This window comes from Callionymus lyra, chromosome 6 (assembly GCF_982586985.1).
Source record: "Callionymus lyra chromosome 6, fCalLyr1.hap1.1, whole genome shotgun sequence".
NCBI lineage: Eukaryota > Metazoa > Chordata > Actinopteri > Syngnathiformes > Callionymidae > Callionymus > Callionymus lyra.
Genome location: NC_141823.1, coordinates 23,020,025 through 23,045,069, shown reverse-complemented (window position 1 = coordinate 23,045,069; position 25,045 = coordinate 23,020,025). Strand labels below are relative to the sequence as shown.

The window sequence follows — 25,045 nt, the reverse complement described above, 5'->3', positions numbered from 1 at the left end:
TGACTCAGGGTTGATGTTTACGTGGGTGTGTGTTGTGTCTCGGGAGGAAGTGGCTGTCACGCCGTCGTGTGACACACTGATAATGACCTGCCAGACTGACTGTGTGTCCTCACCAACACAACACACACCCCCGGGAGTGACACACATGTGCCGTCACTCAGTCTCAGCTGGTCTATGCATATGCACAAACAATAGGACAGTCCAACACAACATTGTGTTTTTAATACAATGTGTTGAGATGCAGTGTGTCACGCATCCAGAAATTGTGGCTGATTTTGTATTCTTTATTAGACCGTTTCTGTTTCTTTTGATTCTGTGTACAGTTATATTAAAGATCTACAGTACCTTAAGCTAAAACAAATAGCCGCTGTAAATGCTAAGTCAAGTAAAAGTCAAAAATAAAGTCAATGTTGAGCAGTGGTTTGTATATTGAAGTGATAGTTCACCCGAAATTCAAGTTTCACTCATTTTCCGACTAAGCGTTGGGATTATTAAGTAATCCGTTACTTTTCAGAGTTTTAGACAGAAATGTATGTTTATTTGACGTCACAGATCGTGATCACTTTTCGTCGTCCAAAAAGAAACACTAAAAAACATCCAAATACCTCCTTACTGCTTGTCCTTAATGTTAATCTTGTTGTGACACCTGGACAAGAAGAATAGTTCTGGAAAAACTAAAATAAGTCTATTTATCTTATGCTTGTTTGCAGCAGAACCTTAAAAGCTAACACTGCAGGCAGGAAACACTCTAAATATCGGGTAAATATCGTGAGCACTTCCAGTCTGTACTGGGAGCGTTCGCGACCGTCAAATGGACATAAATCTCTGACTATAACTCCGAAAAGGATCGTAGAAAAGTAGAAAATTTGTGAAGTTTGAATTTTGGTTTAACTATCATTTTTGAGTTTAACAATGTGAAAATGTTTTGCTTAAGGTTTAAGTACAAAGAGCAAGTCTTTTATAAAACTAAAGACCCATTTTAACCCCTTACATAAAATGAAAAAAAGGGGAAAATATCCATTCAGTAACATCACATATTAGAACAAAAGAGCTTAATTAATGTGAACATGTAACTCTCACCAATACGTGTAGGTATAGAAAGAACAAACAAACACAGCTGAGAGATGTTGAATCTCTGTCTCAAAGGGAGAGTCCAGTCCCTCTCAGGAGAAAACACATTTCATTGTATCTCATTCTTCTGGTCAGTACACGAGGCTAGGACCGGGTTTCGACAAATATTTTGAGAGCAATAATCACACAGTAATTTTAAATCATTCATTTTTATGCACAAACCCAGTTTTAGTTAAATAAAGAGTAACATAATCCAACAAACCAACACAAAATTCATCTCGAAATTACATTTTCAAACTGACAACATGGAAAAGCATTAATATTGACTCACTTATTTAAACATACAAACACACGCATATAATAAACATGACAACAACCCTAATACACACAAACACACCCTAGCATATACAATATATATATTTATATATATATATATATATATATATATATATATATATATATATATATATATATATATATATATATATATATATATATATATATATATATATATATATATACACACATACACGCACCCTCCCCTCTAGGGAGCAGTTAAGGATGCCGGGCAGGTCAGGATATTGGAAAGGAGTAAAGTGGTGGTCCGACGTCAAATAAAGTGTCATCTCTTATTGTGTCAATGAAGTAATTCCCTTTTAAAGGCCTGACCTTTGGCCCTGGACCAGCCCGGCCAATTGCACATTCTCTGAAGGAGACATGACCTGATAACAAATGGGGTAACTCATCCCGAACCAGTTACTGGCCTTAATAAGACGTCGGCCACATCCAACTCTGATGGAAACCTTCTCTCTTAGAGAACAAAAGCAGAGATAAATCAGAAAAACACAGTATTTATTAATGTTTTAGTCATAAAGTAATTCTGGAATAATAGGATAATTGTGGAATAATTATCAACATTAAATACAAATATATTAGTGCATGTTATTAAAATTGTGTGATGGAACTAGATTTGTATTGTTTTTTGTAATGTTAGAATATTATCTTTAATTAAATGTATTTCTATCTATTTTTATGTAGTATTATCTTTGATTATCGCTATTATATTTTCGTACTTTCTACTTACATCAAATTTCTAGTCAGAATGAAAATCAGAATGATTGTTATTGCCATTATTGGAGAAAGGTTCTACCGATAAGGATTTTTTGGGGAACAAATGTGCAATATTAAACATGAATGAATAACAGCTTAAACATTAATAAATGTACAGTTTCTAAATCGGAATTTTAACTTATTCAATTAAAATTTTGGACACATTTATGCAATTTTCTGTTGAATTCAAGATCACTTGCATAAAAAAAACGGTGACATTACACATAGCGTCCGAGAATATGTCACGATGTTTGACAGGCTTTACTCGACCCCCAGTGGTTTTTGAGGTGGTCGACTTATGACCTGTAATTACCTCGCTAGTACTTCCCTCTCCGTGTCTCTCAGGTACGGGTCGGTCTCACTCACTTCAATTACCTCACTTCAATACCAACGTTACTCTCACATGACCAACAAAATCCAAATGGATGAAGGCGACAGATTTATCACAGATACGATAGAAAGTCCTGCAGTAGATACATTATATAAGGTAGTGTGAGATAAACACTATTCACCATCAGTTTTCTCTCAGACAATCTTGCAATACATAGCATGTCCGTCTTTATCAGGATCCGCAGACTGACGATCTTAATCAACTTAAACTGCGGAGAAAGCGAGTGCAAGGCCGACGACGATGTCCGACACAGTTTGAGAGGGGAAATGGATCTGTCTACGGGAGCCCATTTGAAGGTTGGGTGCAGGTCGACTGTGTTTGCCCTTGTGTGGCTCCGTCACATTGTGGCGCTCCGGAGCCTCAGCTGCTCGATTGCAGATTTTAATGAAAAAGTGGCGGCGGCGACGTGCATGTAAGACCCCGAGAGGTTTTTATTTCCATGTCTTTGTCATGCCCCACAATGTGCATTATGGAAACACACACGCACTAAAATTCATCTTTTTGGCAAAAACACTGAGATTTACTAAATAAAAAAACGCTTTGGATCCACCGTTTATGATCAAAAAACACGTAGTTTTTGCATTTTGAAGGGTTATTTTATTCTTGATGAAGATTTCACGATTGAAAGAACAGTTAAGATGGTCTTAACAAACATTCCTGGGGTCATTACAATCTGACTTAAGTGTATAAAAAGGTCAAAAGCTTCTCTTACGATCACCCTCATATATAACTAACTGTCACTTCAGTAAAAAAATAGTCTCAGACTCCCTGTTGGTCTGTGTGATGAATATTTCAGTTGACAAACAGGCCATACGACACCGTGCACCTCAGCCACACGTGTGCACGGACACATGCACGTGTGCTGTATATACAGTTGCAACCTTGTGAATGATGCTTTAAATGTCTAACGTTTAAATGTCTGAAACTGATGATGGTGTAACATTTTATTTGCTCACATAAATGATAACGTATTGTAAGGGTTAGGGTTAGGGTTAGGGTTAGGGTTAGGGTTAGGGTTACGGTTAGGGTTAGGGTTAGGGTTATGGTTATGGTTATGGTTAGGGTTAGGGTTTGGATCTGGAGCCGGTGAAGCTTCATGAAGCAGTGTCATTATTTTCAGAGTCCACTAGATGGCAGTCTGTGCGCTATTTTCCTTTGTTTTGAAAAACTGTTCTAACATCATTTCATTTTGACATGACATTTTCAAATGCTTTATAGTTGCACTTGAGGGCGAAATAAAGTATATTTACCTAAATATTGGCTTTTTATTAATTGAGGATCAATTTATATAGATGATTATTTTGTTGATCCTTCTTCACCAAACAAGTTCTAGTTTTAATCCTATTGTTGACGTCCATGTTATTTGTTCTCTAGCTGTCATTAAAAACTGGCGTCTTTATTGGTCACCACGTCAGGATAATAAATAAAGCGACTTTGCTTAGGAGCCAACCATCCCGCGAGCCACATAACAAGATGTGCTGTATAATCAGAATCAGAAACTTTTATTGCCAGTGTTGTAAACACAGCATAGGAATTTCTTATGGTGGCACTACAGAATAAAACAAGACAACACACAAAATAATGATAATAAAGATTCTTGAACCTTAGAATCTCATCATAATAAATATTCATTATATAGAAATACTAATATATTTATTCAATCCGTCTAGAAAGGTGTATTAAAAAACGGTTTACAACTTTTTTTCAACACCACATGTAAACATAAATTGCAAAAAAGTGTCCCTGACAAGAATATTACAACAACAAAAACACAGCTACAGTACAGAGAAAGGTTGTTGCTTCTTGTCACTTAGTCAGTTATTTATTTCCTTGAATATCAGTAACTTATGTTACATGTACACTCAGAATATTTAGCCTTGATTGAAAGATGTCCTTCTCTCATCCCTTAAAATGAAACAAGGATGACTTAATAAAGGAACATTTTTTAGCTCAGTTGCCTGATTTGACTCCATCATCGTCATGTTTGTTACATGATCAATATAAACATATACAAAAGACACATATGTTCATGCTTACTATTAGTCCCTCTTCACCCTGTAGATGACATGTTTAATGGGCCACACACAGGCCCCTGACTCCATCTATGTGGCCCACATGAACTTAAAATAATAATATAAAACTGGCCATTTAGAAATGTTTCAATATCCATCAATACTATTACTAGTTCAATCCTACATATATTTTCCTAAAGACCTTACTTTGAATATATTTTTTCTCATAGTGCTTTTTATATGATATTCTCAAATAAAATGAATACAAATGTCTTTATTTCTCTTCTTTAAAGTGCATTTTTGTACATATATTTTCCTAAAGATCTTTATTTACATTTTTTTTTGCCCTTTGTTTGTTATTTTTATGGGTTTTGGTTTTATACTTTTTGTAGAGCTTTAATATAATATTTTTTAAATGAAATATATATAAAATAAATAATTAAATTAAAATTATGGCATGAGAGCACTTGTTTTGCATTTGCTGTATTTTATTTGAATCTTCAAATATTTATAATAATTTGTACTTTCCTTCTTTTGGCTTGACAGTCCCTTACAACAGCCACGGTATATAATATGGCCCCCCAGGGAAATACAATTGCGAACCCCTGATTTAGATTAACATCATTATATTTCAATATGTAAACTTCTACCCTCCTGTGACCATAGTTTTGTTTGTGGACCACGGAGGAATGTCCTCCTCACTCGACCAGAGTGTAAATAGACGGTGGATCTCCGGTGAACTGCTGATGTGTAATTTATAAGCTGCTAAGTTCAAACACGAGCCTCCGGGCCGAGGACACACCCCATAAATTTCTCGATGGCCCCTATGAGCAGGTCAGGAAGGCACCAATATTTCCTCTTTATTAGAAACAGCAGAAACAACATCCAGTCGTAAAGGCGGCCTCAGAGGTGACGCTAACGCAGGCGGCGAGGATGCTGCCATTAAAGGTGAAAGGTAGTCACACTATCCATTCTTCTGCTCGCCGGCGTCTCCTCGCGAAGCCTCCCGTTGCTCCGTCACAGGTCAAGTTAGAGGGAGATGTAACAGATGCCTCAAGTGGGATTCATATCTGCAGAAGAGCTATTATCCACAACATTCCCCTGACCTCAATTTGAACGTCGCTCCCAATGAAGGCCCATCCGACTCGGATGGTATTGATCCGGGGCCCGCCGGCATCTATAAACCACCGGCTTCAAGGCCGAAGAGAATCAGGCAGGATAGTGTCACATGTGGACAGTCACGGGCCTGTTGAGAACTTTTACTTCTCTTCATGTATTGCAGGCGTCTCAGCCTGTGAATAATTACTCTGAACATTAGGGAGAGCCATAGATTAAAGGTTAGCATATAGCATTCAATGGGAGCAGTCGATGGTTGAACCAGGAGACCCGGACCATGTCATGATCTCCTCCGTCAGCAGTAAATGTTGGACGGTGCTGACGTCGCCTTCCTGAATCAATAAACACAACACCCCGGCCGATGCGTTTGACAGAGACTAATGAAATAATCATCATTGTCGTGATTAACAAGGAAGGAGGGTCAGGAAGATGCTGAAATAACCATTGATGAAGGGATGGAAATCTTGGATATGATTGTGTTACGCATGGTTTTCACGCCTGGCTGGGACAGTTAAACAAGTGTGTCTCACATATTTAGAGTCAATCCAGGCTCTGTTTGGGTTTAAGCAGCTTGTCAATGCACAGGGAAGAGAGGACCAGTGTAAAAAAGTGGCTTTTAATTACCAGACAGAGTGAGTCGTGCTTCTTTTCTTTCTACTTTCTCCTCCCAGCTAAGTCAGGAGTTTGATTTCTGATAATGTGGATTGCTGACTGAGCCTCATCCTGAAGGCAGAAAGTCCTAACGTCAAGTCCTGGGAGAGGAGGTTTGAAAAAATGCCATATAGATCCTCTGCTTTTCATCACGGGGCCTGTGCTGGTGGAGGCATTAATCACACCGACCGGTACATTTGTTGGACTTACACTGAGGTAAAGTTACTATTTCAGTCGTCGCAGGGTAATAAAAGATTTTATGCTTAAAGTAAGGAGTGAGCTCATGAACGTGACCAGTCAAGATGACTTTTCATTGAAGTGAGCTGATTCTTTCACAGATAGATACATTTTATTCTGCTACACAAATAAGTAAACACATTGAGAAACCTTACTTACTTGGAGTTTTAAGAAAACTTAAAGGAGATTTGGTGAAATTCCAGCTGTGATCCGGGTGAGGTGGGCAAAGTCTGGAATTTGATTTGGTGTCAGAAGATTCCAGGTAAGGAAAGCCACTATAAATAAGTGGACTTCCAAGTGGATTTGGGATCAAGAGGGGTGGTCCACTATGGAGCACATTCAGCTTCTGTCAGCTTGACCACGCTAAGGCGAGGATCGCAAAAAGAAATCATTCGCTGACCACGTTTTTTTTTTTTCACTGACGACATCACAAAAATGCACTGATCCGGAACACTAATAAAAAAGCTCAGATTTAATCATTTAAAAAGATACATTTGAGTCACCAACAGACAAAATAGATATTTTACTTTTAGTTTATGATATTGTCATTGTACTGATCCACAAGTGACAGATTCATTAGAACGTAAGAATTAAGAATATTTTATCTTAAAGATCAATCATTCAATGGATGTCAACATTACTGTCAAATATTAAGCAATTTAAATATAATTATAGGTGAAATAAATAAATAATAGAGAATGTGATTTCAAGATAACTATAGCTGGACATCCAAAATATATGTGGCATTTAAGAAACATGACTTTAATTAATATTAATTTGCAGCCATTTAGACCAACATAAAATGGTTATAGAATAAATATAAGGCATAAGTATAATATAGTACAGCCTTAAAATTGGTTATAATAGTCAAAAAATTCCTTAAACCCAAATATTCTATTGATTTTCTTATATCACATTATTTAAGTTAATGTGCAACAGACCACCTACCTGTCCCTTGTTTCCTTGGTAGCTGGGATAAATGGATCACTTTCTTTTAGATTGTGTAAATTGTGACTCACAGTAAAAGTAAAAATCATGTATTTGTAATTATTATTATTATTTTTTTAATTTGATTATAAATATTTAACTGTTTTGCATACATGAAATACTTTCTAAAATTCGAAAAATAAATGTTGCTGATACGATTTTGCATACACTCGCCCAAAAATATTTGTCGGCTTTTATTTGTTCTTTTAATGTGAAAAGTCTCCACCGGATGTTGATTCCTATGCGCCGCTGGAGCTGATGTTTTGATTTATTCGGAAGTCGTCTTTTCACCGCTAACTTGGATCTCACGTCTTGAAAGAAGTAGTTTCGCGTTAAAACCAGACAGATGAACTAGAGACGATGTAACGAGTTCTGTATTTGTTTTCCTGCGTAGCTGTGGACAGGAGGTTGACGGACAGGAAGTTAGCTCGCTAGCTTTAGCATAGGTTGTTATGAAGCTTGTTGTGTCCCTCGTGTGCTCATGTTAGACTTCACTCATCTCAACAACATGGACTCCGAGGGAATAGTTATCCGGATAAAGACACCGGCAGGAGACATGGACTCCTCCGTCGACTGTCCATCTTTGTTGAATTTCACTGACTTGCTGGTTAGTCTTCATGCTAACTGCTAACTGTCACTTCAAGTCAACAGCTGGTTATTAAACATGTGTTTTCCTTTCAAACATTCTAGGTCGCCATCAAAGATATAATGCCTGAGTCCACCGTGTCTGCCTTTGAATGCAAGTACTTTTGTCATGTGTCACTTTCACTTGTCAACACTGGTCCATGTCTACATTGTTTTTCTTTATTTAATGTTATTCATTCTGGAGCTTTTTATGTAAGTAAGTAAGTAATTTATATTTATAGAGCGCTTTTCCAGACCAGGGTCACCAAGAGCTTAAACAATCAAAACAATACTCAATAAAAAATATACTCAAAAGATCAAAATAACACATATTTATCCAACCCCTTTTCCCCTTTTAAACATAGAGTAGTAACAATTATTTTGCTGGTGAATCAGAAATCAATCTCTAGCTCTCCCCCTGTTTTTTCCCATTTTAAAAATGTTTTTATTGTAATTTCTCTTCAAGTTCACATGGCTGATGTGGTATATTTTTAAGAGTACATTTGTTTTTAATTATTTAAATGATGTATATTCATTAGTGTTAATTTTTCAAATGTAATGAATCTGTAACTCTTACTTATTTTACTTTGTGTTCACAGATGAGGACGAGGTTGGTGACAGAATCACAGTAAGAAGTGATGAAGAGCTCAAGGCCATGTTATCCTATGTAAGTTGGCATATCAATAAATGTGATTTTGACTTTAACCCCCAACATTATCCAAACCTTTATTTGTCCTCTGTTGGTCAAAGTATGTGCACAAGAGATGATAAAACCTGAATCTACTCAAGTCTACTCTGCTAAAGGGATGAAAACAGAGATGGGAAAACAATAACCTCTGAGAGGTTGATGAAGTGACACTTCAAATAAATTAATAGTTAAAAACAATAAACAGGGTTTCATTATTATAAGTCATATGAAAGTCTGAACTGGTGAGTTTTAGAGGAGATTTAAAGGTGTTAAGAAGTTATTGAAGGGTGATCTGTTGGAGAAGTTAAATCTATTTATCTAGAGTTGAGGCCAGAGGAGTTAAAATACTTCACAGCCAAGCAGAACTGAAAGGAAGGCAGCAGATGTTGACATATGTCGTCTGGAGGGGTTTTCAGGACTCTGAGGGTGAGGAAAAGGCGACTGAAATTAGATAGATGAACATGAAAATGTTCCACGGATTCGTGTTACAGATTTTTGGAGAACTCTATCACATTACTAAAATATATTTTTACAATAAGATGCACCCATACGAAAAAATGCAAATATTTGGAAGCACAACATTAACATGAATCGAAAAAAGAAACAATCATAGAATCTTACAATTCTTCTTGTGAACTTGAGCTTGTTTTCTATGACTCAATATACTAGCTTCTGGTCAAATGAAAGATATTGTTGTCCTTCAGCTAACAGTGTTTCACCATCAGTTCTGCTTTACAACTTTTCATCAGGAGGAAGTTCTTTCACATTCAGAGTGTGGAAATGACTGTCACTAGCTGTGGTGCATGATAGATTGTGTGTGGTTGTGGGCATGTGTGTGCGCAAGATTGTGTCTAGTTATGAAGTTTATGTCCAAAAATAAAATATGAAAGAAATTAAAGATGAAATAAAATGGCCATTCACTCTAGACAGAACATTAAATTACACATGATATTCAAGTAAATTGTAGTTTAATTGACCATTTGTCCATTCAGTCACTAGAATGAATATCATGGTTAAAAGAACCAAACAGGCTCATAAAAATGAAATAATATCAGCTATGTCTTCTTACTTGCCTGAGCACTTCATTTGAAGATACAACAAGTTTGAATACAGTATGTATTTGACTAAGATTATACACAGCAAATGACAGGGTTTGAATATTGCCTCACAAAATGGGATCTGACCAAATGCTTTACACTGCATGTGTAACTGATTTTGAGGCAGTAATTGAACAATCATAATACTATTAAGGATTAACGGCTCAATGTTGTTGCAGGAACAAACATTCCAATAAGCTCCTCCGTCTCCCACCCTGGGTACAATATTCATATTCTGCCATACTTACTGTTCACGCCACGGACAGTAAGAGTAATGATGTGTAATGGGTTGCTCTACGAGGTAGACTGAAAGCTAAATGAGTGTCAATTTTTATTATTTATTATTCAGTACTTAAAGTTTTGCCTCATTAAGGAGCAACCCCCCCCGGGCCCAAGAACTGTTCAAAATCTACTTTCATCTGAGGATGTCTTTTACCCCCCATCAGCTTACAATGATGCTTCTAGAGCCACAGGCACAGTTACTCTCCCAGTTTTAGTCCATTTCCATCATGCATTGCCTTTTGCTCGCCTTTTAATCATTATGTAGCGAGGGGCTGCTGGGCTATTATGCAAAAAGGACAGCTGTTTACAGGCGAGCACGATGGAATGGAAAAATTGTTGACCTACATCACAACTGTTATTCATTAAATCGATGATTTCCTATGAATTAGGATAAACCTGTTTTTATTATTTGACGTAAAAAGTACATACATTCTCAATTCCTTTCATTGAGACAATTCTGCATCCTGTTACATAGAGCGGGTCGGTATTGCGTACATTTCCTGTCTCAGTATAAACTTATAACCTTCACGAAAACAATATATTACAATGTGGGGTGTTGGAAAATATTGATATGGTGAATAGTATTGATAACAATATTATATTATTACATAATGATTTTCATGATACTGTTCCGATATTGAACATCACTGTATTGATTAAAAATAAGAAAAAGAGGTAAAATGAAAGAGTGTTTTTTTTTTAAGCTTTCGAAATATCTTTTATGGTTTAAAGTTTAATAAATTGTGTGTATAAACAGGTTTTTATTAGTCGAACGAGAGGATACAGTTAACTCCAGTAGTTTTTGAAACTGATGAATTAACACATTTGGTTTCAAACCGATAAAGGCAATTACAACGTGCCATGAGGTCTGCCAGATTCAAGTACTCCGGCAATACTACAAATACATCTACAGTTACTACAATATCACAATTGGTTGAATTGTTTTCTTTCGCTTCAGTTTTCATTCTGTCCTTGAAAAAAAAGGTCTCTAACTCAATCAAGGCTCAAGATGGTTGGCTCAAAATCTATAGCTCCACGTTGATGGCGCATAACAATACCTTTCTTTCGGTGAGAGATCATGGATGTCAACAAATACAAAGATATTTCCTTAAAGGGTAAACTTATGTTCAGGGACTTTGATCGGTCTGCTTAATGAAGAACAAACACAAGGATAGTTAAGGTAACTTGACTCGTACTTCCTGTTACAGTTCAGTAAATCTAATTTTTGTTTGGCCCTGCAAACACAACTGTCCAAAAAGTGGGTCAAGCTCTCGCATGATTTTGTGGCGTGAACAAGTATGGCTGAGTACAATGCAGTGGAGGAAGGTGTGAGTAATGTCAGTTATTTTCTGGATAGCTTTTGAGAACAATACTGACGTGCACTTGACAGAGAAAAAAGCATCTGAACAGTGAAGGATTATAGATGGACATCACCTCTACTTAACATAAAATGTTCCTAGAATGTTTACTCTGAATCATGGTCAAAACCCCACAGAGTATGTTTGCTAACAGGTTAACGAAATGGCGAATGACAAAAAACGGAACATGTTTCCATAGTTTGTTTCTTGTTTGAGTAACTTACCACACACACCCATTTGAAACGATGTAAAACAATTCAATAATTAGATTAAGTGGCATCGCGACACAATAAATCAAAGTTGCACATTCTAAAGCAAAAATTAATTCACCACCGGTTCGCCATGTTTAAAAGAACTTCGTCCAGATTTAACAAGGGAAAATTTCAGTATCTCCGGTTTAAGACATGAAAACATAACATCCTGGAGCTACTGACAATCTGTTGGCTCTATTTAAGGAGGTTGACACTCTTTGCTAGAGGGGAGGTGAATGTCACTTTGTTTAAAATGCTCAGAGGTTGTCAGGTTGTGGGAGGTTCTCTTTGAGACATCCATCATGTGTCTTTTAAAAGTTAACCGTATATACATGCGTTATTTTGAAATAAGAATGTGGTTCATGCTTGAACTGGGTGCTGGAAGAATGTTCAAAATAAACAAACCTAATAGCAAAAAAGCCAGTTTATCATGTTACTTTTCACAATTAAAATAGTGTTATATTAACGTATAACATACGTAGTATTTTAAAATAATATAAATAAATTGGGGGCACTTTCAGCAGAAGGAAGTTGGTCCCTATATGTGGTGCTTCTTGTTATGTATCAATCGTCTCACACTTTTAAATGCTGACTTCAGTGCTTTGTTTTGTGTTCAGTGACAGATTCTTTTTGTACCTAAATTCACTGTAGGTCAACGTTTATAAAATTCATTATGGACTTTGCTCTTTTCAGGAGCTTCTAATGTGATTTGATTCAAGTGAAACGCTAGAGTTACTTTTAATTAAATACTCAATACATTTAAACTTATGTTCAGAATACATTTGTCACTGATCTCAACTTCCTTAATTATGGTATTCAGAAAATGTTTTCCTCTGTGACCACGCCCCCCTTATTATTATTGTTAAAGTCTATTATTAGATATGAATGGTGCTGGAGACCATAAGAAAATTAATGGTATTTGAAATCTGCCAATTGCTGGCTTTTCTTTCATGACAGTTCTTTCACAATAATCGTATTCATCATGAGACATATTTTCAACACAAACGCGTTTAGCCAGGAAGTAAAGAGATGCCTTACAACGTCGAAAAAATCAAGCATAAATAATGGATTAATGGTCAAAATTGTGTTTGTTGGATAGAATGGATAGAATGATTCTGTTGCAGTGCAGCACATGGTAAGGCCGGGAGTCATAGCAAGACACAGATTAGGGAAGTGACTATAAACTACTACTACTATAAACTCAAATTTCTACCTTAAGAGCCGAAAGTTTGTTCAGAAACTCCTCTCTAAAAAAAATACACAGGTGGGTTTATTTCCAAAGACTTAAACAACCCAACCAGAAAAAGTCACTTTTGCATAATACTGTCACTTTAAATACGTGTTCATGCTTTGTAATTTTGCGATTCTAAATCTACGCTGCACAATTATGTAGCTTTATATCGCCTCACTGCTTCCTCCACAGACTGCTTAAAAGCCATTTGTGCCGTGAATATATGACTAACAAATCTAGGAATTGTGTAATGGTTTTTCTTTTCTCATGGGGGGGAGAAAAGTTGCTGATCTCCTGCGGAATATAATTTCCAGCAGCAGAGTTCTTAAAATGTCTTATGCAAGGGATATTTCTTTCAGCAACCATTTGCATTCATAACTGTTTGTTTGTCTTTCTCTGCTGTGATGGCTGTTTGGCCTTCACAGAGACGTGTGCAGATTTTTTTGCTTCCCTTTTGTTAATTTCCAGTTGATCAGACGACCATTATCGAAAATTCAAAAGAGTTGAGGTGCATGTAAGGTGAACCGTGTGATGTCTCTTCAGTGAGGTTTTGTTCACGGGGTCATGTGATAAATGTATGGCCTTACACTGACCGCGAATATGGATCCTTTTTTCTTTTTTTTTTTTTTTTTTTTCAAATTAACGTTTAGCCGTGCTCTTAATTAACAACAGCCTGTTGAGAACATTTGCTCTGTAATGCATCCCTCTGTCTCCGGGAACATTGATTGGTACATGCTCCTGTGAGAGCCACTTGTCTTCCAGGCATCTCTAATCATTGTTCGACACCTTGAAAGAGATACGCCCGCGTTCAAAGTTAAAGACTGGTCCTTGTCAAACGCTAAAAAAAACATGCGACCTCATCTGCTCCACGCTTGGCTCCCCCTGGAGGTAGAGGCTCTAATTCCACCATTCCAACTCCCATTTTCCCCTTACTCGGCTAATGATGATGAGACCTACTCTCTGCCCCGGCTCCGGCGCTTGTCCCTCAAGGCTGAGCGATGGTATTTGGGATCGGGCGCAGTTTAGTTATTGGCCAACAATAGGAGAAGGTCTTTTAATAACACACCTACTACAAAAAGAAGTGGTAATTGCAGCCTTAATCAATAAGCCAGCTGAGCGGAAAATTAAAGGTATGTGAAGCCAACCCGACCCCGCTGAACATGGGTTTTCCAGCATCGGACTCATTGTTCCAACGTAGCCTAGTGAGAACGCCGGAGGGCAACGGCATCGGCGCTAAGAGCGAGGAGGGATCTGACAGTGATAAATAGGCCTTTTAATAACAGCTGTGCCACTTGGGCAGCCATTCTGATCCATTCCCATCCATGCGGAACCCATCGTCCTCCCTCCTTTTCTCACCCACAATGCGGGAGGCCATTTGAATATCTCGGTAATGATTTGGTCGTTTCACACACAACCATGAATGAAGCGACACAAAGAGGATGTGAATCACACAAATTAGTAAACCTTCACAAAAGTCCGCCTGCGTTCAGGTAACGCGGCTCGAACTCAGAAGCCTTGAGAACAGAAGCCACACAAATGTGGCTCGTGCAGACGGGATCGCATAAACACACAGTTTAACAGATGGTTCACTTAACTGAAACATCAATTATTGCTTTGGCTCGGCGAGTCTCTGAGTGTGCGCGCACATGTTAGTCCTGTAGGATACGAGTGTTTGGTGAGCTGTTGACCTGCAGGAGAGAAGGGTTAATGCTACACTCCTTCAGAACAAGCCCACAGGGCATTGGTTCTCATCTGCAACAGATTTCAGCGCAGCAGGCTCGCATTTTTGGAAACAGTGTGGGTTTATTGTAAAGCCACTGAAATCATTTGTTGTTGTTTTTACATTTGATATTTGGAAATTGAAGGAAAATTAGGGAAGTAATTGAATAACTTATAATAGCACAACTATGTTGATCTTTTTAATTAAATAACATCATTTATTTTAAATAATATTCTTTTAAACAAATCTTTTTTTTTATCCACAAGAATTGTTTCTAAGAATCCGAACTTCATATTACGAATCAGAATCAGAACTTTATTGCCAGTGATTGTCGGAACAAAACTGTAATTTTGTAAAGCAGGAATTTATCGTGGTGAAGTGGAGATCACTCAATATAGATCATGAATAAGATTTATATCTTGGTGTGTAGCAAAAGAAACGGACTCTATTTGACTGTTCGTTTTCCTCCTTCAGTATTGCAACACCATGAATGAGCAACGCATGAACGGACAGCTGCCAGACCCTCTGCAGATATTTCCACGAGGTACAGTCATTTTATCATTGGCACAAAACATCCGCAACAATTTACTTTTAGTTATTTTGTTTATTACGAGTAACTGCTTAAATCCATCTGTTAAGTTAATTATATGCTTGGAATTCAAGTGGATATACTGTATATTTCAAAGTGCATTGAAATAAATGACCTACGACTGCATTTTATACCTCATGTAATTGCTTATAAAGTTCTTTTTTAACTTGACTATTCCTTCAAGAACACCATCCGTCTCATGAGCCCCAAAATCTTTCATCTAATTTCAACGTAACCCTTTGTTTCATTTAATATATATTTTTTTATTTTCTGAAAAGAACTGATTCATTTCCAACACATTTGTAAACGGCTCAGTGATGTGTTCTACAATCTAGTCAATTACTGTTTCAGCCGGCAAGACTCCAGGGATCCGGAACATACATGGCCTAAAGGTACCTATCTCAATAATTGTTTCAGCTGCCTTACACAAAGAGAAATGGGGAGGCTGGGCCAGGGGGTGTTGAAGTGAATCGATTGGCGACACTGTGTTCCACTTATTGAAATGTCAATTGCAGTCAAGGCTCTCCTTTTCTCTCACTTATTCTCTCCCCACTGCTCTACATTCATATATGGAAATGGCTCAATATGGATGCTGGGGTCGCCCCCCCCCCCTCCCTTCAACTGAAGAAACTTACTGTGCTTCATTCTTCGTAATATTCCTCTAAAAACCTAGTTGTAGCGGATAAACTTAAATTCCCCTCCAGAGAATGATCATCCTCTCATTTCTCCCCGACATGAGAACATCAGCCTTGCTCGGCTCAACCACAGCCGGCCAGTAAGGAGGCGTCATTGTTCAACCATGAAATTGTCATTACAAGCCCCTCACGTTTACAAATGGCCTGCTCAAGACCTCCCCATTTTTACATCGGGCATATGTTGCCATTGAAACACGCCGCTAATTACCTCGGGTTAAATGACTTGACACCTCTTCTATCCCCGATGATGATCCATATTATATCCTTCTCAATAATGCATCCCCTGGCGTCGCCCCCCCGCCCCCCGAGCACTGAGATCCCGTGTATCTACAGGAGAGACTTCTGGCAAATGCCAGGCTGTCGACTTTCTTTAAAGTCACAGGTGTGTGTTTAGCTAATCCTTTACCTGAATACTTGCTCGCTTATTTTCATTCTGCCGGCATATTGTAAAAGTAATTGGGTGAGGGGAGGTCTTTTTAAATTAGGTCTTCCGTGGCACTAATTAAAGAGAGAATCCCTGCGCTTTAGCAGATCCAACAAGCAGCCTTTTGACCTCAATTAAGAGTTATTTTTAGTATCCACACAGCAAGGTCTTCTGCTTTGTTCAGTCTTATGTCTGAATGTATAGGTAGGTGAGGCAAACATGGCTCCAGTTAAGGGCTTGGAAAACGCCGACGGTGTTCAAGTAGCCTGAAGAAAATAATTCTGCTCCGAAAGTGAGACTCAAAAAGAAATAAATCATATTAACATTTATTTTCGGTGATCCCTTTCTTTTATTTAAAAACATCAAAGAGTGAGCTGATAAGAAGACTGGAATAAACAACCAACCATCCCAGGTTATAAATGATTTGATTCTTTCTATAATTTTCATTAAGGCATACAATATACTGTATATATATAATCCAACAGTCCAGTTACTGCCCTGTTGTTGGGTTTTCGTCTCTCCTTGTTTTGTGGTACTTTCTTGCTTCACACAAGCCAATTAACCTTCAGGCTGAAGCGAGTCCGTTTTTAATCTTGTTTGTCCCGGGGTCTGGCCATATGTTGCTCTGACTTACCTGTACCTACTTTGTTGTGCTGGCCTTGACCACAAAGTGTGTGTTTGTTTGCAAACCCTCAGGTTAATACACGACCTGTCCCCGCCAGCGACTGCACACATGGCGTGTCCGACCCAATGGTCAACAACAGGTGAGTTCACCGATCAATCCATCGGCCAATCAGATTGTTTTAATTTATCGTCAATATAATATATCATAATAAAATAATGTGTTTTCATCGTGGCGATGCTTTTTTTTTCAAGCTGGTGAATATAATTTTTATCAAAGTACAACTTATATAAGTTTTCAGAAAAACACTACGTTGTGTTGCCAATTGTGACCACTTTCTTTTACCTGAATACCCACAGCAAATGTCTTAAAATATATTTTTCAATGGACCACACTTATTTCATTCTATAAAATAGTTTTCACTTAAATGTATCCACATAAATACTAGTTAAATATACTTTTAAACTAACTTCAGTTGCATTACTGATTGATTCCTGGTTGTTATCGGAAGGGAAGAAATGATGCGCTTTGATTAAAACAGATTTTTGTTATTAATAAAATGTAAAAATATTAAGATAGGGACGAGTATGACCTGAAATTGTTTTGAGATGCAAGTGTTTTAAACATTTTATTTGTTTCCACAAGTTTAAAGAAGTCATCGGCTGAACTGAAAAGGATTTTGACCAATGGACAAGTGAGTGAATTTATTTGAATCAGTTGTTTAATAGTAGAGCGGCAACCACAGTTGAAAAATGCTGTTTGCGTCCATTTATGATATAGTCTCCTGCGTAAAGTCATTAATCTTGTCTCTTTTTTAATCGGGAAAAATAACCTAAACATGAATCTGACAGCTAGAAACACATAAAACCTCAACAGCACAGCAGTAAATATATTTGTGTAGTACTGCTCACTGCAGAGATGACTCTGCAAAGGCACAAAACTGATGCTGAAAAATTAAGTTCACACTTTACACCTTGATGTAATAATAAACAATTTTGTGTTTATTCTCCCCTCAGATAAATGCTCAGGACATTTACTATCAAGAGCAGCTTGGTCACGGGAATGGAGGAACTGTTTACAAGTGAGTGATTTTCTAGCTCAAGGCCAGCCAGCAATACAGTGGGAGCGATGTAAATATTCTTTTAGCATTTAATTAAATATCAGTCAAGAAAATAATCCTGAGAAACATATTATATATCGAACATGTCGAACTGTGTTTGAACATTTATACTTGCTGTTATTGTCCTGATAAATCATGATGTCCGTGTAAAATACTTTGATATAGTCTACATTAATATAAGACATTAAAATACATCACTAGGAAAACAATACCTTTTATCATAGTCTTTAAAGACCTGTTCACATGTTATCCTGCAATTAAAAAACTAATTTTAATCATATTCACATATCTTTGTTATAAACGATTCTTAAACGGCTGCTAGTAAAATATTCTACATGAATCTAAAGTAGCATCTAACGTCATGTCGTCGTCAGAAATTTATGTTCGGACCATCTGTTGCACTCCAGAGAATTATTAAGTGTCAACTTAACATGTCAACAATACACCACAATATACTTTTGTGCAAGACATCTACGATTAAATTGAATTTCTTTTGAATGAGAATTTTGTTTGGATTTAGCTCAAGACGTTTACTCTTCCAAACTGTTTCTAAATCCGACTCTAGTGCTTTATGTGGCTTCTTTCTTACCAGATTCTCCAGCTCTTGCACGTTTAAAGCTGCGCATTAAGTTTGATTGTTATTATAGCAATTTCTCCGATAGTTACTCCGTGCAGAGCGTAAGTCACATCCTTGACTCCAGTGAAGTTATGACATGGCTGAACATTTTATCCCTGTTTTTTTACAACAATATTTTTCCCCCTCCTGTCACTTGTTTGCCACCCAAATCCCATCAATCCACCCCTATTGAACTGTTTTATTGAGATTGAAATATTGATCACTGCTCAGGCTAACCTTGACTTGACAGAGTGGTTTTGCCTCCTGTTTTCCACCGCTAAACTAATAAATTTCACATCCAGCAAATCCTCTATACAATCCTTTTTTTTATTCTCTTGTTTCTGTCTAGCGACCCGTCTCACTGTTTTACAGCTTTGAGATAGTTTCATTAAAAGCCAATCTCTCGCTCTTGTAGGACAAAGAGAATGCTGATCAGTTTGGCACAGAGAGCAGTTACACTGCACCGGGGAAGACCGATATTGCAAAGCCAACAACTTCTCAGTCAATTTAGCTGCAGTATCAAATCAATACGCCAGATTTTTATGGTTGGGTGGAGATGATGGAAAAAAAAAACATTAAAGAAAAGGAAAAACAAAAATTAAAGTATATTGCACTACAGAAACTGAAATCCGAGTAAGTGTTTTATGTCTTATTTTCAGTAAAAATATCTTATTTGACTCAATGATATTAGAGGGATATTAAAACAAAAATGGCAGCTAAATTGCGTATTTATAGTTTTAAAATTCTGCCAACGGTGTAAGAAAAATGAACTTATTATGTTTCTGAAAATAACATTTTGTAGTCTGCACACAGTGGGTTTTTTTGTAGTTAAATAAATGCAAAATCAACAAAATATATGGAGCTGAATTGATTTCATGAGATTAAAAAATGGTTGGTTAGGATTTAATAAAACTACTGTACTTTTTATCTTCTCAGAAAGGCCTTTTTCTTTTTTATCTTTGATAAACTTTTAGGGCACCATTATCTTATCGTTCTTATTTGAATTTTATTAGACTTAAAATAACTTATTTTATCATCAAACCTAATATATCCCTGCTACAATATCTTATACAAACAAACTTTTATTTTTATGCATTACTTAGAATTCTCTATTATTGATGTTTTTTGTTCAACATTCCTGCAGAAATCTGTTCATATTTAAACAAAATCAGATGCTGCAGGAGCATCAACCATGAAAATCTCCGGCAATGGCACCGCACCTTTTAACCTCTTAGTCCATTTATGACCCAGAGTCATATAGACTCAATTGGATGTTACCAACACCTCAGCTCTCTAAAGCCACACAATGACCCGGCCATCCATCAGTGTCAACCTCTGTGTTTTATTACACACTCACTCAGAGGTTCATCTTGTTCACACTCAATGACGTATAAGTACAATAGCAAGGACAAAGTGGCAATTTGGAGAGCCACAGATGGAGCAATTAAAGATCATTTTCCTTGTTTTACAATTTAATTACTCGTTTTGGATAAGATCACGATCATATAATTTATTAGAAAGCATTTAGATATCCTTGATTATTAAACTGATATTGAATATCTTGTTGTTTTCTGATGATAATCATGAAATCATCAGTGTATTAAGATCCAAATTTAAATGTATAAAATGATGTCTAGTTTTCTTTCTTCTTTTGAAATCAAAATAAATTGAAATATAAACACAAAAATAAATGTCTTTAAAACATACTAAATATTTCGTCCATATATACTTATTATATTTATATTCAGAATAAAATCTGAAATGAATAACATCTGAAATGAATTGTAAACACATTTTTTCTTATATGATGTGCTTTTTAAAAAGTTTTTTAATTTTTTTCAACATTTACCCTAATATAAAGGCAATTTTTTGGCCTTTTCTTTCTTTTGGCTGTAAACTCCTCAAAAACGGTTTATGATGAGGCCCCTGTATTCTCCAGGGCCAACTTTCTATCAAAGAGTTGAGCATTTTTTTGGCCCCCGAGTCTCATGCTGCTGTAAAAGTACAACGTTGGAGCCTCTAACCCGCAGCTTTGACTTAACTGACATGGATAGAAACAGTATGAATACTGCATGATGGTGCTTTTATTACAGAGACGCTGGAGTGTAAATAAGATCCAGGCAATGAGGCACATTTACTGGGGTCAGATCAGGGGGGAGATGTGGTGGTGGTGGGGGGCAACAATGTAACCTTGTCCCCGTCTCCCCCGCTGTCACAAGGCTGTCACTGTAAGTCATACACGGGAACGTTCCGCCTCAGGGTGGTCAAGGACAGTCTGCATATAAAGTGTTACCCGAGTAATAGTCGGGCGACGTGTTGGTGTTAAAGGTGTACTTACACTTTCTAACAAAAGTTCTACAAGCACGTCGTTAACATTGAGACACATTTATGGTCACCGTGTTAACATTTCTTCTTACGTTGTTTCTTATTAAAGAGCAGAAGACAAACAATAATTGAATTAACTACATTTAAGGTATTTAGTAAAACCTGCACTGAAACTATCTCTACAATCCTCTTTTTTTTTACACACTACTACATTAGTTACACTTGATGATATGCATATAAGGTACTGTTGAATTATTAATTGTGTTAAATGATTTGTACACAGTACATTCTTCATAAACAAAAGATAGTTGGTCTCGCTGTCTTTTTGGTTCTGGATCTAAAACTAAGCAGACGCATCAGTTTCTCTCATTTTACTTGAAGGGATTTATTAGTAGCTACATGTTCAGCATGATAGATTTGTCTGTATTGTCTCTTGACACACACACACACACGCTCACACAACACACACAATTCATCCAGTATTTAAAAAGTCTTTCTACCCCTGTGATTCAGCCTCAATTAACATCCTCTTTTTAATTAAGAGGCAGCAGTCATGCTTAACCGTTATTGATTGTTACTTAAAACAAGACAAAACATCAGAATGGAGACAAGATAATCCCATGTTGAAAATTGAGTTTTATCCCAGACATCACATTATTCTTGTATTATTTACAAGATAAATAGTTAGGTTGGCGTTTCATTATTTAAGGCCCCTGGATTCTCTATAGGATTTTGGATGTTACCTAATTGGATGTATATTTATATATATCCTCAATTACTTGATAGGACGTCATGGTATTGTTTAAGTAAATATGCGTGAGCAACTAAAATCAGATTACTTGACATCTTAATCCAGTTGAATTTGTTATTCAGATTAAGGTCATCAGATGAAGGTTGTTGACATGTCGATTGAGTTAAGAATGCGGTTCAGAAAGAGCTTTCATTCTCTGGCCTATAAATAACTGAAGCTTACACCACTTAACTCTATATGTAATTTCAATTATTGCATGCTTTTTATGGCTTTCAGTTAGCAAACGATTCTAAATTTTTTTTATAAAAAAACTCTTTTAAATTTAACATTCAAATCCTTCATGGATTACATCTTTTTTATTAAAATGATAGTGTTGTATTTATGATCTTGCAAGGAATTCGAGTGATCAATAGGATATTAGCAGCGAGTTGAAGTTTGTCAGAGTGTAAGATGATCTGAAAGTATGAAGCTTCTGTTTATGCAAAATCAGGAGTTTGGGCCGGTGAGGTAAAAGCCAACTGTAGGTAAATGCCTGATCTGGGACTAATAGGTGTCATTAATTAACATCCTGGACAAGTTAAAAGGAGCGCCGCCGTCGAGCAACGCGATCCTCAGAACGATGGCACATTAATCACACCTTGCAACATACGCATTTCTTTCTGGACGAGGCGCTGACGGGCGAATGCGAGTCTCACCTGAACTAAGCCGACTTCGTGGAGATCACCTGACAGCTGTTGGACAGTCTTTCGTCCTTGAGGATTGTGTGTTGTAGCCCCGCTAAGAAGTTGTAAACAAACCTTTCGGCGGGTGTAACTAAAGACAGCGTTTGGCAGTAAGGAGTTTGATAATTAAATCATTATGGGGCCAGTCTGTGGCTGCGGCTTTAACTTGAAACTCAAAACTCCGTCTGGAACAAGAAGTAATTGAGTTTACAGGCTCTAGTTTGGCGCGGTGACCTGTCGAGCATAGCAACAACAAGATCATAATAGCTGCTCATATTTTCCTTCATTTGATGAAGTCTATGTATCGGCATCCTTTTAATATCTCAGAAGACAAAAGCCCAAAAATTAAGAATTGTTTCACTTGGTTTAGTTTTGTGTTTTAATCCTGCAAACTAGGATAGCTAGTGACAAGTGCAGAACCACACATTTATAAGAGTATTTCTTTCTTCCTCTTTTCCCAGAGCCTATCATCTTATTGGGAAACGGGTGTTGGCCGTCAAGGTAAGAGCTGCTCAACACATCAACTGACTATTACTTTGGTTAAGTTTAAGCAGAAGACGTGTCCACCTGACTTTATTTATGCGGCCCATTTAATGTCAAAATATGATCATGTATAAATGGTTCTAATGCATTAACAATTGTATTTTGTATTTATTATTAATTTTCATTTTTACATAACCCTCCTTTTTGTGTGTATTTTTTTGTGTATATATTAATCCCTCAAAACATTTTTTTTGAGTTAATTGAAGAAATGTTTTGAAAAAACCAGAAAAATACAAGAAGCTTTAGCTTATTTAGCTTAATAAATGTCATGGCCTAATGATGCATGTCTTTTTTTTTTTAGGGATTTTTTCGTCTTTCTTTTTGCTTGACGGCCCCTAATAACATTCACAGAGTTGAGTGTGGCCCATTTTAATTGCCCACCCCTGACCTAAACGTTACAACTTAATATCTATTACATATATGGTCTTGTTACATCCATTTGTTGTTATCAATATAAATGTCTTATTAATTAATACCATGTTTGTCTTCATCGAGGCCATGATTAGGAACATTTACTAGACGTGCGTCATCTTGGGATAATTGGATCATGACTGTATTTAAAGTCTATGTTATTTAACTAAACTGGATCCAATGCTGATCTCTCTGTGTATTTCAGGTCATTCCCCTCGACATCACAGTGGAACTACAGAAGCAGATCATGTCCGAGTTAGAAATTCTCTACAAGGTATTCTATATGTCTATATAAATTTTGCAACACAAGAAAAGGTTACTTCAGAACATGTCAAAATCAGGTCCTAGGGCCGTTAAGTCATTTTATGGGGACTGCTGGACTGTTTATTTAAGAAAATAGATGAATGTTCATGTTGACGTGGTAACTTTAGAAGGTGCCAGTTTTACAGATAACATAAAGAATGCATGCTATGGATGTCAACTATTATAGAGAAACATCTTTTAAATGTAAAACCGATTTTATAAGAAGGAAGAAGGAATTTGATGGAGTTTTTGGGGACTTGTACATACTGTTACAGACGATTTGGTAAATATTATATACATTTTGTTGGTCCCATGACTTTAGATGTGCATATATTTTGGCCCCTAGTGTGATATTGTTTGTCACCTTTGCTTTAGAAGATCCTCTTGCAGATGTCAGGAGCAATAGTTTGAACTTTTAATTAGCTCAGCTTAAACCCGTACATATGGAGGAACTGAATTTTCCAATTGAGCACATTTTTGCAGTTTTAAAGATCATCGCCATCTCACTCACCTTCATTTCTTCCTTTATCACAACTGGGAACCTCATTGTTTGTCTTCCTCGTGTCATTTTGTGTCCATCTCTAACAATTTGGTTCAACAAGTCCTCTGGACTCCCTCAATATGTCTTTCAACCTCTCCTTGTGAGCTTTTGAAATGTTAATAATTGTGTGTATATTGTGTCCCTCCACTGTCTAATCACAAAACTGTGCCGTTTGCAGTGTGACTCACCCTACATCATCACCTTCTTCAGTGCCTTTTTCGTAGAAAACCGGATCTCCATATGCACAGAATTCATGGATGGTGAGTTTCATGGAGTCACAGGTGTGCTCGGGGGGCAGGGGGGGGGGACCATGGGCTTCTCTGTCCACTGTGTATCCATTTACACATCTAGAAAACGGAATGTCGTATCACTGTAAGCTGTTTAGTCTGCTGTGTGCTAAAAGCTACAAGGGCGTGATAAATCTGGACTTGAGTGCTTTTGATGTGTGTGTCATGTTTAAACTGGTGTGAGACGGGAGACGTGTGCGTTTGATGAAGTCTGTGTTAATGCTTTGATTCCCACGTTTCACACGTTCATCAAATTGTCAGCAAAGTGTC

General features: G+C 37.0%; 1 protein-coding gene across 1 annotated transcript in view; it reads left to right on the top strand.

Annotated features, from left to right (window-relative positions):
• Window positions 1–7,828: 7,828 nt before the first annotated feature.
• The window catches only part of map2k5 (mitogen-activated protein kinase kinase 5), a 41,284-nt gene continuing 24,067 nt past the window's right edge, over window positions 7,829–25,045 (top strand). Inside the window, exons 1-11 of the mRNA XM_087794315.1 lie at window positions 7,829–8,182; window positions 8,266–8,314; window positions 8,799–8,866; window positions 15,301–15,370; window positions 15,767–15,807; window positions 17,231–17,298; window positions 17,802–17,850; window positions 18,173–18,237; window positions 23,152–23,191; window positions 23,850–23,918; window positions 24,667–24,748. Coding sequence (XP_087650441.1) covers window positions 8,057–8,182; window positions 8,266–8,314; window positions 8,799–8,866; window positions 15,301–15,370; window positions 15,767–15,807; window positions 17,231–17,298; window positions 17,802–17,850; window positions 18,173–18,237; window positions 23,152–23,191; window positions 23,850–23,918; window positions 24,667–24,748 — 727 coding nt within the window. The 5' untranslated portion in view covers window positions 7,829–8,056. The remainder of the gene's footprint in view (window positions 8,183–8,265; window positions 8,315–8,798; window positions 8,867–15,300; window positions 15,371–15,766; window positions 15,808–17,230; window positions 17,299–17,801; window positions 17,851–18,172; window positions 18,238–23,151; window positions 23,192–23,849; window positions 23,919–24,666; window positions 24,749–25,045) is intronic.